At 39.8% G+C, this 13,999-nt stretch overlaps 1 protein-coding gene across 14 annotated transcripts in view; it reads right to left on the reverse strand.

Moving 5' to 3' along the window:
- Positions 1–2,372: 2,372 nt before the first annotated feature.
- ARFGAP1 (ARF GTPase activating protein 1) overlaps positions 2,373–13,999 on the reverse strand; it is a 33,129-nt gene continuing 21,502 nt past the window's right edge. For 7 of the 14 annotated variants that reach the window (XM_048820798.2, XM_075118696.1, XM_048820797.2 and 4 more), the window contains 4 exons: positions 13,381–13,437; positions 11,042–11,101; positions 7,957–8,033; positions 2,373–7,025 (listed from right to left, as the gene is read on the reverse strand). In XM_048820798.2, coding sequence (XP_048676755.1) covers positions 6,668–7,025; positions 7,957–8,033; positions 11,042–11,101; positions 13,381–13,437 — 552 coding nt within the window. In that variant the 3' untranslated portion in view covers positions 2,373–6,667. The remainder of the gene's footprint in view (positions 7,026–7,956; positions 8,034–11,041; positions 11,102–13,380; positions 13,438–13,999) is intronic. The other 7 variants (XM_048820803.2, XM_048820801.2, XM_048820806.2 and 4 more) reach the window with 5 other exon arrangements.

Below are 13,999 nucleotides of genomic sequence, written 5' to 3' on the forward strand. Positions count from 1 at the left end.
ACAGGCTCTCTTTGATCTTCATTTCACGCACACTCTTTTTCAGTTAGTTTACAGGCCAGGCCACTCTGGTATGGTCTTAGTGAAATTCAGAGCCCAGAAGGGAGGATCCCCAAAAAAATACAAGGTGCATTTTTCTTAGACTCCATATCAGCCAACTGCTTAGAAGAGACCGTTTCCTTTCCCAAGGCTCCAATGTCTTGAGGAGGTACCGCTATTCTGAGATGGCCCATTAGACACCAACAGCTGGCACCACAGCAGACAAGCAAGCGTCTCTGGAGCTCCTTGCAAGTTACCTCTTTTAAAGGTTTGAAAGGATGACTGATCATCATAGCTAAGCTTTGAATTTTACTCCCTCCAAACAGAAACTGATCAGACCCCATTTATTTGCTCCTCTGGATTTTTAACAAATCCTCCCATTATGGCTACATCCCAGCAGACTTGCTTCGAAGACAAGCCCACTTAATCCTGTCTAGGTTCTTACACTGCCCTAAGCACTCTGGTATCTGTGTGCTACTTAGCCTCAGATGAAAAGCAATGGAGGCCAAACAGCTCCTGGATCCCTGGCAAACACCGCTAAGATGCCAACGCTCATTTTAATAAAGAATCATTAATGCAGTTATAGCATGGGAGCAAAGAACCCCAAATGTACAGTCAATGGCTTGTGGCATTCTCAGATTGCAGTCACGCTATCCCAGGCAATCTGCCATTTATTCAGCATGCCCAGCTGCCTACTGTCGAAAGCCTCAGAATGCACGAACAGTAGGTTCTTTTGAAATCCTTAAAATCAAATGGGCGGAGAACCACGAGGTGGTGCTATTCATCCACCTCTGTTGTGAATAGTCACTAGCTGGTCAACAGTAATACCACTGGACAGTGAACTTGCTCATTCAACTGGTATCATAGTATTTGAAAGACACATCAGTAAAGGGACAAAGGCCAAAGTGTAGCTGATTGTCAGCAGCCATCATTTCCTTCACTGTAGTGTTGACAGCATCAACCTCCCCCAAAGCCATCTTCCACAGGCTTCTCTAGGCTGCAAACTCCAATGTTCCCTGCACAGCTCTTGCTCTGTGTGTAGCTGCTTTGAAATTCCAAATACACAGTACAACATGCTAAGCCTTTCCACGGTGCTTTTGTATGCTGCTGAGTGGTTGGCCTTGAAGGCTGATGGTCAAATAGATTCCCTGCTCACTTTACTCAGAGTGATCCTAACTAAGGCCTTGTCTACACTAATGTAATTTGGCATGCAACTGTGTAGCAGTACTGAAGTGACAACAGGAGACAAACCTTAAATCAAATGGCCTGGCTCGAGTGGACCCAGTGCACAGGAGATATTTAGTCTGGCAGTCTAGCACAAGTTCAATTACCAAGTTCACTTCTGTCTTGTAGACACAGCCCTAGGTCAATAAAACTACTTGTGTGAACAGGACTGAATCCTTCTTGCCCTGACCGATCAAAGAGGTAACAGTTCAAGATCTGTAAGTTTTTAGGAGTCAGTCTCAGAGCATTTATGAACTCTCTCAGAGGCTAGATTCACATAATGTATAAAATCAAACCCAGTTCAGGTATTCATCACATCCATGATTCTCTGAAATCTTGCATGAACCAAATAGCAGATTTCATAGAAGAGAACATTCTTTTTAAAAAATGTTCTTATTTCTATGGCAGAGGCTCCTGTGGCCTGGTTAGTGAGATCGCTGAGCACATAAATCTGTGCTTAACTCACTGTTCATTTCTACTTAGTAGTTCACCTTTAAATAAAGGACTGAGACCACATGTGAAATGTTGTCCAAAACTGTTCTTAAAACAAATAAAACTTTAAAAAGCCGGATTTAGCGTTGGTCTTTCATCAAATTTACAGTTCAACATGAATCTTTATGTGCTAGCTGCTCCCCTCCCCCTTGGCACTCCCACCAACTTCCTCCCTCCTTCACCATCACCTTTAAACCCAGCCACGGCCCAGGGGAGCTCACATCACAGTCACTAACCTCCAGACAAGAATGTGTGTGATCCCAACTACACACACATGAATGACACCACTTAGCTGCCCGAGGGTTCCATGTCAGGGATGAGGTATGCCACTATGATGTTCTTTCGCACCAGCCCATTTTCACAGTGACACCGCAGTCAAAATATTAGGATACTATCTATCTTTGGATTACCCCACAGTATCCATTTATTTGAGTAACAATCCGCTTCACTTTTGTTAGCGAGACCACCTGCACTAAACAACCTATTTTGTATTATCCCTAAAGTGATCATTTAAATCAGGTTTCACTGTATTGAAGACAAAAAGAGGCCCACACAGAGGGGATGGTATTTCCTAGGCTTCTAAAATTGTGTAGTCCCTTCAGGAGATTGACACCGCTCTATTCCATTTCTCTTTGCTTTATTGTAATGCTCTTTTAAAAGAGAACACTGCAGTTCAAGTCCAGTACCACTCCATAGAACAAGGAATATTGTTCACTGAAATTGCCATTCCCGTGAACTTCACATAACACATAAGGAAAATTAAAGATACAGTACCCTCCTCATTTACCAAATTTCTGCTGGCACAAAAATGGCTCTAGAAGAGGTCATTCTAGGTCATTACAATCCAACACTAGTAATGAGCATTAGATTCCACTTCTTTACTTTTATTTCAGCTCTAGATTGCACAAATCCTCCTTGGGCCGGGATTTTAAAATTAGATCACTTACAAAGGCAATAGGGATACTGACATACTTTCGTTGATTGCTATTGTGACCTCAAGAAGGGGCACTGCATCTTTAAATCTTATTTCCTGGATTAGAATACAAAGGAGGTTTCATTCACACTTATTAAATTATTGCACAGATTATTACACTGAAATACATTATCTACCTGCGGAATGTTACAATGTTTGGAGTGGGGAAAAAAGCAGCAGCATTATCATACAGATCAAGAATTAAGGAGAGTTGGCCAAAGATTTCTTGAAATTTACTCACTAGTGACAGGCTTCAAGACAAAATGAAAGCAACATTTCAAAATTCTAAATGCTAGAAACAGAAGATCCAGTTTCTGGTTTGGGAACACTCAAGAACTAAGATGTTTTGCTCCTTCGCAAATAGCACCGAGTTTGAACGCCCTAGAAGTTCTGTGCTGAAATCTGCCATTGATGAGATCCACCAGTTTAAATGAAATGGAGATTGAAACACTGGGAAGGCTAACCTTGGTGATGCAGTATCCAATAGAAAACTTCTCCAGTCACCGTTTCCCTAGCATCCATCTCCCCTTCATTGTTTTTTTTAAACAATTTTTTTTTTCATGCTAGTGAAAGGTGCAAGACAGAGTTCTGAAAACAAAAGTCCCGTTTATCCACAACACAGGCACGGCATACTGTGGCACTACAGGCTTGCATACCCTGAGAATCTGTCTCAAACTCCGTGCTGGGCCATATCTATGCAGCTGAGGCTCCACCATTCGGTTATTGGTAGGTCAAGAACATAGCAGTGCCAGCTGCGAGGGTGCCTTTGAGGATAAGAAAATATTCCCACTAAGAACTGGGCTTTGACACCGCCCTCCCACAACTGAACGGCTTTCAAATGGCAGTGGCTTCCTATCCAACTAGTAGCTAATAAACTAAAACCAAGGAGAACAAAAATTGGCCAAAGGAAATGCCCTAGTTTCACCCTCCTCTCAGCTCTCCTCAAAGACATGCTAGACCGTTTGGATTCCGATCAAAATCATTTTTGATTCAGGAGTGCTAAAATGAATGGGAACTGCATGCACTTGGATTGAGCAACAGGCCCAAAGTTTTACTGATCCATCTGTATCTTTCACCACAATGTTACTTTTTAACCACCTTGCAGTACCTCTCTGGAAGTGTAAGGGTATCTTAGGACTCCCCACAACAGTGCAAAGGAGGAAGCTATTCCTTCACTTTCTCCTGGATTGGAAGAATACCCCTGTCACACAGTTGTACCCAGTCAGGGCACTGATTTTCACTACGTTCGAGTAGAGGCCTAAAAAACTATGTTGAGCCAATCTTAGCTGCAAGTGTGATGTAAACAATTCCCTATTAGGCAAACCACAAAAGTGGGGAGAACAGGGACAATAGTATATGCACAAATAATTTTTACATAGATCGCTCAACCTATTTCAGGAGGCTGGTGAAAAAAGACAGTAATAAAATAGTATACAGGAAGCTGAATCAGCTTCACATCACATTAGACAAAACTTCAGAAGTCAGGCAACCCAGCTAATCAGGTGCATTTTGCTGTCACTTCTACTGCAACACTTCACAAAAGATAATTGCTAGTCAAAGTCTGGGCAATACCACTTCACATACAAATTACACAGCATGGCCTGCGAAGTACATGCATTTGTTTCAAACTGGGCAGTTGACAAGTGAAAGGAAGAACAAGTAACAGAAGCGTAAGCATAAAATACAAGAATCGTTACATGTTTAACATGCAGTCAAGCCATGACAACAATATCTCTGAAACAGAAGAGCAGAAATTCCAGTAAAACCACTCGTATGGATTCTGGCTGTAAATATTCTTGAAAATGGCGCTACTACCACAAGAAGCATTGGAGTCTTAGATCTTGCTGTGCTGCTGCCATTTTAAAAAGGGTCATTCGGCAACTAGGATTCCTTAGTGTGACACACAAAGCCTTGAATTAGTCTGGCACAAGCAAACTCCGGATAATTACTAGCACTGCATAAAGTACTCAGGTTAGGTGTGGGTCTCAACATATCACTAAAAGGTTACTGAAGGGGCACTAAATCAAGAGAAAACCATTGAGATAAAGGATGGGGAAGCAGCATGTAAGATCAGAAAAATATTCAGTTGATAATTAGAAAGACAATAGTGATGGAAATACAAGAAATAATCCTGCAAGATCAAAATTTCTCCATAATATCAATACAGATGTTACTACTTAGACTATAAATGGAGAAACCATTAATACTTTTGGGTAATTCATGATTTTTTTTTTTCTGGCTGCTGAAGACAGTTCATTTATGGCCAATATCCACTGGTTAAATTTGAACCTTCTCCATGGTGAATGACAGAAACTGAGCAATAGCTGAGACAGAAAACTTATCAAATGATCAGCATCAGCTATCATTTGGTCAGCTTGTCAATACAAAGATATTCTTACTCTCTGAAGGTTCACAAATAACGTCTACGATACAGAATTCCACACTGGTGTCTGAAGTATTATCCAATGGCACCATGATTTGAAGTTTTCAAGTGACTTCTAACTACAGTAGTCACTTATATTGTATATTTACAACATTATATCCCAGTAACAATAAAAAAAATAGAGCTACACCCCACCCACAGCAGACAGATACTTAACATAAGACACCTTCGTTAAAGGAAACATCTGAATTCCTCTATTTTAGTTTTCCATATTCAAAGATTATGGGTTTATAAATCGTGAAGAGAAGGTAAAAAAAAATCAAAGTTCAGACCTGACTAGAGCCTCTGAAATTTTTTTTTTTTTTTTTATATATAAAGGTATTGGGGAAATTGTGGAGGAAAAGGTGGTTTAAACAATTATAGAATTGTTTCTATTTGACAAACTAAAGAGAAGATTAGCTTAATCAATCTGCCGAATTTAAGTTTCACTGTTAAACCCAGAGTTCTATTCATCTCAAAATTAGCTTGTCTCTATCTTTAACAATGTTTTGTTTTCACTCTCTTCTCCCATTTTATCTTGCTGTTGCTGGATTTTTCCAAAGTTTCATTGCTGTTGTGGTTAACACATGCTGATAAAAGCTCAAGCAGAAGAGGAGAAAACTTTCATTTTAACAAAAACATAGCAGATGAAATTAGGAATCTGGAAGGAAGAAAGCTAAAGAGAGGAAGACACTTCTTAATGGTTAAAGGGAAAAATACCACAACTCCGCATGATACACCTGCAGAAAATCTGCACTGTGTACATCCCTAAATCAAAGGGCAAGAAGAAGAAGTGGTGCCATTCTGAACACTCCTATATGGTCAGGCTGACAAAACGGTGAGTTACATACTAACAATTATCTAGCTCTAGTTTTTTGCTCATCTAGGAATTCTCTCTATAAGGAAAAAAAAGGTTTAAAAAAAGTTCTCAAACCTTGCAAAGTTTAAAAATACAGCTTCAATAAAAAGGGTCTTAATGGCCATTTTTAACTGCCAGATTTAATGCAGTCCCAGCAGTAGAGAGAGGCATTTAAACTGGTACTTATTCAACTGCAGTTCACTCGTTCAATTGCTGGCTATCTGTTGAAGATATATCCCCGCCTTTCCCGGCATCACCCCACCCCACATGTTCTCTAGAACTTCATTAGAAGTTAGGAATACTGGAGGGGCAATCTTAAGAAACTACTCATGCAGTATTGTGCCATGAAAACATGCTTGCACTGATTTGTTCCTCTGAATTCTCATGTTAAGAGCTTAGCATACCCGGCTCCAATAGCGCTATGGTGAGGAGAATATATCTATTACTATCCTTTACAGCGGGACAGCCATATCTTCATATGGTCATGATGAGACTGAGACACTTTGTTTTTCTAAACTGGAACAAAAGAAAGGAGAATGAAGGGGAAGCAAAAGGTAACAGGTCAATAAGGACAACCATGTTAATCCAGTTGTGTGTGAAACTTTTTTCATCAGACAGCATGGACTCCTTCCTTCGCCATGCGAAGCAGGGTTACAGAGTCCTACCAGTTCTGGTTATCCCACCCATCATCAGCTGCTGAAGACACTTTTGTCATTTTCTTGGGGGATTTTTTGGTCTTGCTCTCCCCTCCTGCATTTTCCCAGTTGGTCTCCCAGTTTTCCCAGCTATCGCTGTTACTGTTCTTGTTGTTGGAGACCGTCCCCGAACCCCAGACGTCCCAGCTATCAGAGCTCTTCTTCTCTGTGGAATTATCCACGTAGGTCCAACTGTCACTGCTTGGGGATTTATGAGCCTTGGGTGGGTCCGAGTTGCCAAATGTTTCCCAGAAGCTTTGATCTACAGCATTGTTCTGGTAGCCCTCTCCTCCACTGTTCTGATAGCTGTCTCCCTCAGGTGGTCTTTAAAGCAAAAAAGAACAGATGGGGGAAAATATCAGCTTTTGTACCACTCATCTCACATTACTGAATTAATAAATCTGCTTAAGCGTAAACCTTCACCTCCAGCTCCTACTAAGCTTGTCTGTCATCACCTTAAAAATCAGGTTTCAGAGTAACAGCTGTGTTAGTCTGTATTCGCAAAAAGAAAAGGAGTACTTGTGGCACCTTAGAGACTAACCAATTTATTTGAGCATGAGAAGTGAGCTGTAGCTCACGAAAGCTCATGCTCAAATAAATTGGTTAGTCTCTAAGGTGCCACAAGTCCTCCTTTTCTTTTTTCTTAAAAATTAGGTATTTCTGCAGGGAAAAAATGGTATTTCTGCATTTAATTTTACAGCTGAGACACTAACCAACAAGAACAGACAAAACAGTAGTGCCAGTATCCTTTGCTCAAAGCAACTTGGAGATGACAAAGATGAGCAAGGCAGAAGAACTTGAATATATTTAGAATGGAGTCTGCCTTGGGTTTTAATTTCCAGATTTAGCTGGTTTGGGTAAGCACCCTGAAAATATAAAAAAGATGATGTATTCCATGTGAATTGGTATGAATTAAAAAAAAGTTACATTCAGAGTTATTTTGTTCTCAATGCAAGACCCAGAGCTGATGGCCAGCTAAATTAAATTAAATTGTATTTGTGTGCCCCATATTACCTGTTTATTATATTAAATGTTATTTGTGTGCCTCTATAGTACATATATATTACTTTTGAAAACCAGTGAAAATTTGAAGAAAGAAAAATGTTTCTTCCTTCTAAAATTAAAGACACTAGTATTGCTGAGGAAAAGTTTTCCCTGCTACTTTTAAATTATAGGGAAAACACAGGCTATATCTTGACATACTTTATGAGTCCATGTATTTTAGAGAGAAGAAAAACAAACAAAAAGATAGTACCTTTCAGAAAGATCATCTGATTTGCTGGAAAAGAAAGTGGTGACGTCCCGCCATCCCTTACTGCCTACCCCCTGAACCTGGAAAAAAAGAACCAAGTTATTTCACACTTAATGAATTACCTCGTACTTGGACTGAGCTCACCCATTTGTTCTAATAAAGACTGCTACCCAAAATCCACAATGCACCACTGTCAAAACCCAATGCCCCCTCCCCACAGGGAGTCCCCCGGGAAGGCAGAACAGCACAGTATATGGCTAACGCTGTTGCAAGCATCGCAAATCATTTTGGGGAGGGTCAAAGGTGTGTGAGTGGAGAGTGGATGTTTCCTCTGCAGAATACGAGAGGCCGGGGGGAGAAAGAAGAAGAGCAGAGAACGGGTTAACTCAACACTTCAGCTAGCTCCGTGCGAAGATAAGATACTGGCCCCAGCCCAAGGTCATGGGCTCGACAAGAAATCGGCAGCTGCCCAGCCATGAGAAGAGGAGAACTAAGTTGAGCAGAGCTGCAGAGATAGCAGCGAGAACAGTGAGAGCAAATGAGACCGCGACAGCGAAGGCCAACAGAAGGGAAAAAAAAAGGTCTCTGGAGCCAGGATGTTTTGGGAAACCGAGAAGGCCACAGCAAGCTGGTTTGGACTGGCACAAAGAACACCAGAAGCCGAGGTCCCTGAGAGGAATACCCCCAAGGAGCCCAGGACTTAAAACCCTCGAGAGCTGGAGCAACTTGGAGAGCAACAGCAGACTTGAACGGCCTGGGCCCAGGACAGCACTCTCGTCCATCCTTCCCCCCGCCTCTTCTTCTGATGTTATACCCAGGCCTGGCCAGTCTTGGGTAGTGCGTATGTGAGCATGAAAGTGGGTTAGGGCTTGGGGCATTAACGCTTTCTTTCTTCCCCTAAGTGACGTGCGAGCATTCCCAGCACTCGCTGCTGTTATTATTTTATCAATAAAGCTTTAAAACTTAGACACTTGGTGTGTTACGTCATCTCCTCCTTTAATGATCCTGTGGCATCAGCCTGATCACCCGACGCCCCAGACAAATTGGTAACTTAAATCTGTCACACCACCACAGAACACACCCCCGTGCATATGAAGGCATGTATTTAAAGCAGCCTCACAACATTCGACTCACCCACTCAGGAGGCCAGTATGGCAATTAAAATAGGATATCTTTTGTCATCATCATGGCAAGTCATTGTTATGTCTAGGCTATTAAGTTTTCATTATGATTTTGCAAGGTCGATGAAAGAAACATTGACTGGACAGTGCTTAACAAGTGAGCAATTAACAACGTCAACAAAAAGGATGCAACCAGGACTTACTTTATTCACCTGATTTTTGGTAGTGACAGCTTTTGACTTTTACTTTAGATATTTCTGATGAAAATGTTGGAATTGCTCAGAGCAGGAAGGGGCACCTGATTCTCCATTGCACTGGATTTTGTGATGTCATTGTGAAAATGCAAAACGTTACCGTTTAGAATGGTAATATTTTCCATCCACTTTACACTAGTGTGAATGGCAGCATAAAGTACTGGGCAACAGACTCAGACCCCATGTTTTTAGCCCCAGACTCCAAGTTGGTATGCCAACTTTTGTGCATAAATGGTGTGCTCCCTGAAAAGTGGTAAAGCACCAGTTTTGCATGCATCTATAGCCGTTCTGGTCATTAGTTGGGGAGCTAGCCACACACTCACCAATCTGTTTTACTGTAGATTTTGTAAATCAGCAAGAATAAAAGTGAGGGACTTGATGGATATTTAGTAACATACATTAATAAACAGGTATAAGAAACTAGGCACATGGCTAGAGCTACATAAAGATCTTCACAAGCAAGAAAATACTGGAACAGATATAACTTGATATCCTTAGATTATGAAGCCCTGTCTAGAATTTTTAAACCATTATGAAATTTAATACTGTTTAACAAGGCTTGTGTCCATGCTAAGCAAATTTTAAACCAAATATAGTTCTAGAATGGTATTTGGATGCTAAGTAATTTTGAATGTGATTTATCAAATTACCATAAACTAGGAGCCACATTCTGATCTCGATTACCCTGATGTAAATCCACAGTTAATCCAAAGACATTGATGTTTAACTAAATTCCGGATCTGCTGCAGGGTCTGACTTTATTTGCACAGCAATACTGTAAATATACTTAAGTGGTTTCACCAACAGTTTCCAAAAACAATTTCATTTTAGTGCTCATGTGGACAGGCCAAAAGTTAATTTCTTGAATGTTACTGTTGGAGGAATTCCAAAACACATTTTCCTTCTGTTAGGCTGAGATCATAAGCACAACCAATGAAATGGCATCAATAATGAGCACTATTCTGAAATCCAAATACACCAATTCAGGCTCTGTGTACGCTGGGGCAAATTGCCAGACTTTGAGCAAAACTGACAAGACATTAATTCACTTTTTTGTTGAAGCATTCCATCATTCCCATCCTTTCAAGCAGGAAAAACTCCTGGCACGGTGACTTCCAATATTAACTTTAACTGTTGTCAACAGTTAGGACATCAACAGCACTAGGCAATGCTGTGCAAATTACTGAAATAGAGTGTTATAAAATGTTGCAAGTGTTCTGAAACTAGCAGTAGTAGGGAGCACTTACCATATTACCAAGCAATGTCAGCATAATGGGAAAAAGGTACATACATTAATAAGGTTAATAAGTGTACATATTTTATTTAAGCTGTCTCCATATTCTTTAGCACACATTTACTGTCAAACATCTGGGTCACTGACTATTACAAATCCACATTTCGCTGTCAGTGTAAGCATTATTCAGATGCTACTAAGATCTGATTAATGTACCTGTAGCTATTTACACTCAGTTTGTCTGTGTATCAAGCTATTTTATTATGACAATGGCATAAGCAATCTTGTGTTTAAAATATCCTTTTCCCAGATTACTTGTATTGGCTACAGATAATAGCAAAAAGCACAAACACACACATCTTATGGATTTTGTTTTATAAGACACTTATCACTTGTGTTTGTGTGACCTGTGCACATGAAAGAATATGGAGACTGGCTTAGTATCTGGCCTCCTAATGGGTAGGGAGGCCCCTTCGTACCTTGGTGGCCAGATGAGATACCCCCATGGAAAACTCATCAAGCATTTTTCCCTCTTTCACCTAGAGGGATCAAAATGTCCGTAGTTAGTCACGAAACAAAATGGTGTCTATAGCTTAAAACAGGACAGCTTGTGGTAACAGCTAGAGACAAAAGTTAAAACCAAGCTAAAGTATATTTGACTCAACAGACAATGAGGTTAAGAAAATAAAATATGAAGTCTGCTGCTACTAACAAGCTAATCCTCAGCTTTTAACCGTTAGTGGGACTCTTTCAATTGACTTATTTGGGCTTTGGATTGGCACTATTACAGGACACTTGAGAATTGGGGGGAAGAGTGGGGGCGGGAAACACACACCATACAGATAAAAAACATATTGCATGGCCATTTACAAAGAATATGTTTTACTGCATAAAATGGTATTCTGGAGAGACTGAAAACAAGGCAACTATAAGAATGATATGTTTTTACCATTTACACAAATTTAGTGGAAACCTTACAAAAACCTTCATATCCTTGCCTCCTGGTCATTTGGAGCACACTGGAATTTAGTTTCTCAGCTGGTATAAAACAATCATCCCAATACAAAAGTCTACAAGTGACCTGATATAGTTACACATGGGCCAGACTGTCACTGGCTGCTGTCAATTATGTAATTCTAGAAGACAGTTTATTCTAAATAAAATTAACAAAGCATTGCCCAAGGGCAGTTTGCCATTATTCACCTTACCTAATGCACAACATCCTTCACTACAGTAGCCTTCCAAAACATGGAAGTCAGCTACAGGAAAAGCACCCTAAGAAAATGTACTGGCTGCAATATACTTTGTATTATAAATTACCCTATTTGCATCTATACCAGCTCAACCGAAACAAAAATCTTGATAAGATTCTATTCTGGAAATGATTCAGGATCACATTAGATAGTGGAAAACTCCACATAAAAAAAAGACAATGTAATGAGTGTGTGATACAAGAGGACTGATTTACCTGGGTGATAGGCTTAATTTTTTCAAATCAGACATGAATCCATATTCTACAGTGCTGGTACTATGTTCCCCCATGAAACAAAAATTAATGTTTTTAATTAACAGTAAAAATAAGTATGTTTAGGAAAAGATTTATAGATAAGTGGATCACCACATTCTCATACATGAAGGGCTAATTATACAAATTTTAGGATTGCTCCAAAATGTGTAGACGTACAGGATATATTAAATGCACGTCACCTGGGAAAAAGATAGAAAAACTGTGTTCCACAAGAACAGGGAAGACAATATTTGACCTATTATGGAGACTCTATGATTAAAATAGGTAAAATTAGCCAGGACCACTCACTCAGAATGGTGAGAGACCTTAGAGACTAACCAATAAGGTGCCACAAGTACTCCTTTTCTTTTTGCGAATACAGACTAACACGGCTGTTACTCTGAAACCTGTCAGAATGGCTGCTAAGCTTTCTTTTTTTGCCAGCTGGATTACCTGGAAAGCACACATAGCATTCATTCCTGTATCTACAGCTAAAGTGTAAATAACTATACATGTGAGGAGACAGGCTTTCCATCCTGCTTTTGATCCTTTAAAACTATATTCTAAATTCCAGTAAACAATATAGCAATAATTTCAGAAGTGACACTAACAGTTAATCTTTTCCTAGTAAAATGACTGAATAGGATAAAGGTCGAGTATGTTCTGTTTTATGAATACATATAATCCTTGAGATTAGCTGATTAAGGCAAGGATCTAAAAAAAAAATCAAGAACATATTTCTTTTAAAAACTGCAATCAATTAGAAACCACATTACTGATCAGATTATATTAACCCTTATGTAGCTGTGGATGTTCTGATATGCCTTCAAGATCCTTATTTGAAAGGGAACAGTACTAGCAGTCAGAGAAGCATAACTACTATGAAATTAAACGTTCACTAAGGTAATATTACTAATCAAAATATTTGCTTATCACTGACCTCTCTAGCCAATTAAGAGGTGCCATGAGGGGCTCTGAATGGAGTTCCAGCCACTCTTCCATCACATGAAGGAAGATGGTTGTAACAGGGCAGCTCATGGGAAGGAGAACAAAGCAAGAGAAAATGCGGATCTCTCAGGATTGATTTGGACATGAAGCCCGTCAAAATGAGGACAATTTTGCCACTTGAACATTTTTTTGGTAATATTAATATTGAATTATTTGGCATTTTCCCTCTGCTATTGTTCCAGGATATGTAAAATAAGTGAACTTGCTGGCAATAAACTAACTACTTGTGCCAGGAAAAAACAAAATTACTTCCTAGGTAACACAAAAATACTCTGTACGTAATTTACTCATTTCCAAAGTTACCTTTTCCTGTGCAGGTTTGAGAACATTTTCATTTAAAGTCTGACCTAACTCTGATGCCTATTTAAAAGCAAAACAAAAGTAAAGTCAGTTATATTTTCCTTCATAAAATACAGCCAACATTCACTGCCAAGAAACTAGCCTCCAGGAGGCTCAAAGAACATAGGTCAGAAAAGCCTTAAGCTTTGCCTCATATAAGCAACATAGTGAGCTAAAAGCACACACAATGCAACACTACAGAGAAAGTGCTAGAAGAAAAAGAAAAACACAGATAAAAGGCAATAAAGGCTGCTGAAAGTTCCCACAGCCCAAGAAAGGTCTGTCCTTGAGCTGGCACAACCTTTCAACCAGCAACAGCCCAGAAGGCAGGCCTCTTGCTAAGCCATGAGCTTTAGTAAATATTTTGAAAAACTGAGCAACTGGACCCTTACACGTTCTTGTTAATGGGATTACCAGCAGAAACAGGCCTTTACATCAGGAAAGAATATTAATTCTTTCACAATGAAATACTCCCTTCCTCTGATGCAGGCAATGTCATCTATTAATAATTTCCCTGTTTCTAGGCAATACACCACAGTCATACCCATGTGAAAGGATGATTACACTATTTTATGGCTTAAGC

The sequence above is a fragment of the Caretta caretta genome, chromosome 13, assembly GCF_965140235.1.
Source record: "Caretta caretta isolate rCarCar2 chromosome 13, rCarCar1.hap1, whole genome shotgun sequence".
NCBI classification, from domain to species: domain Eukaryota; kingdom Metazoa; phylum Chordata; order Testudines; family Cheloniidae; genus Caretta; species Caretta caretta.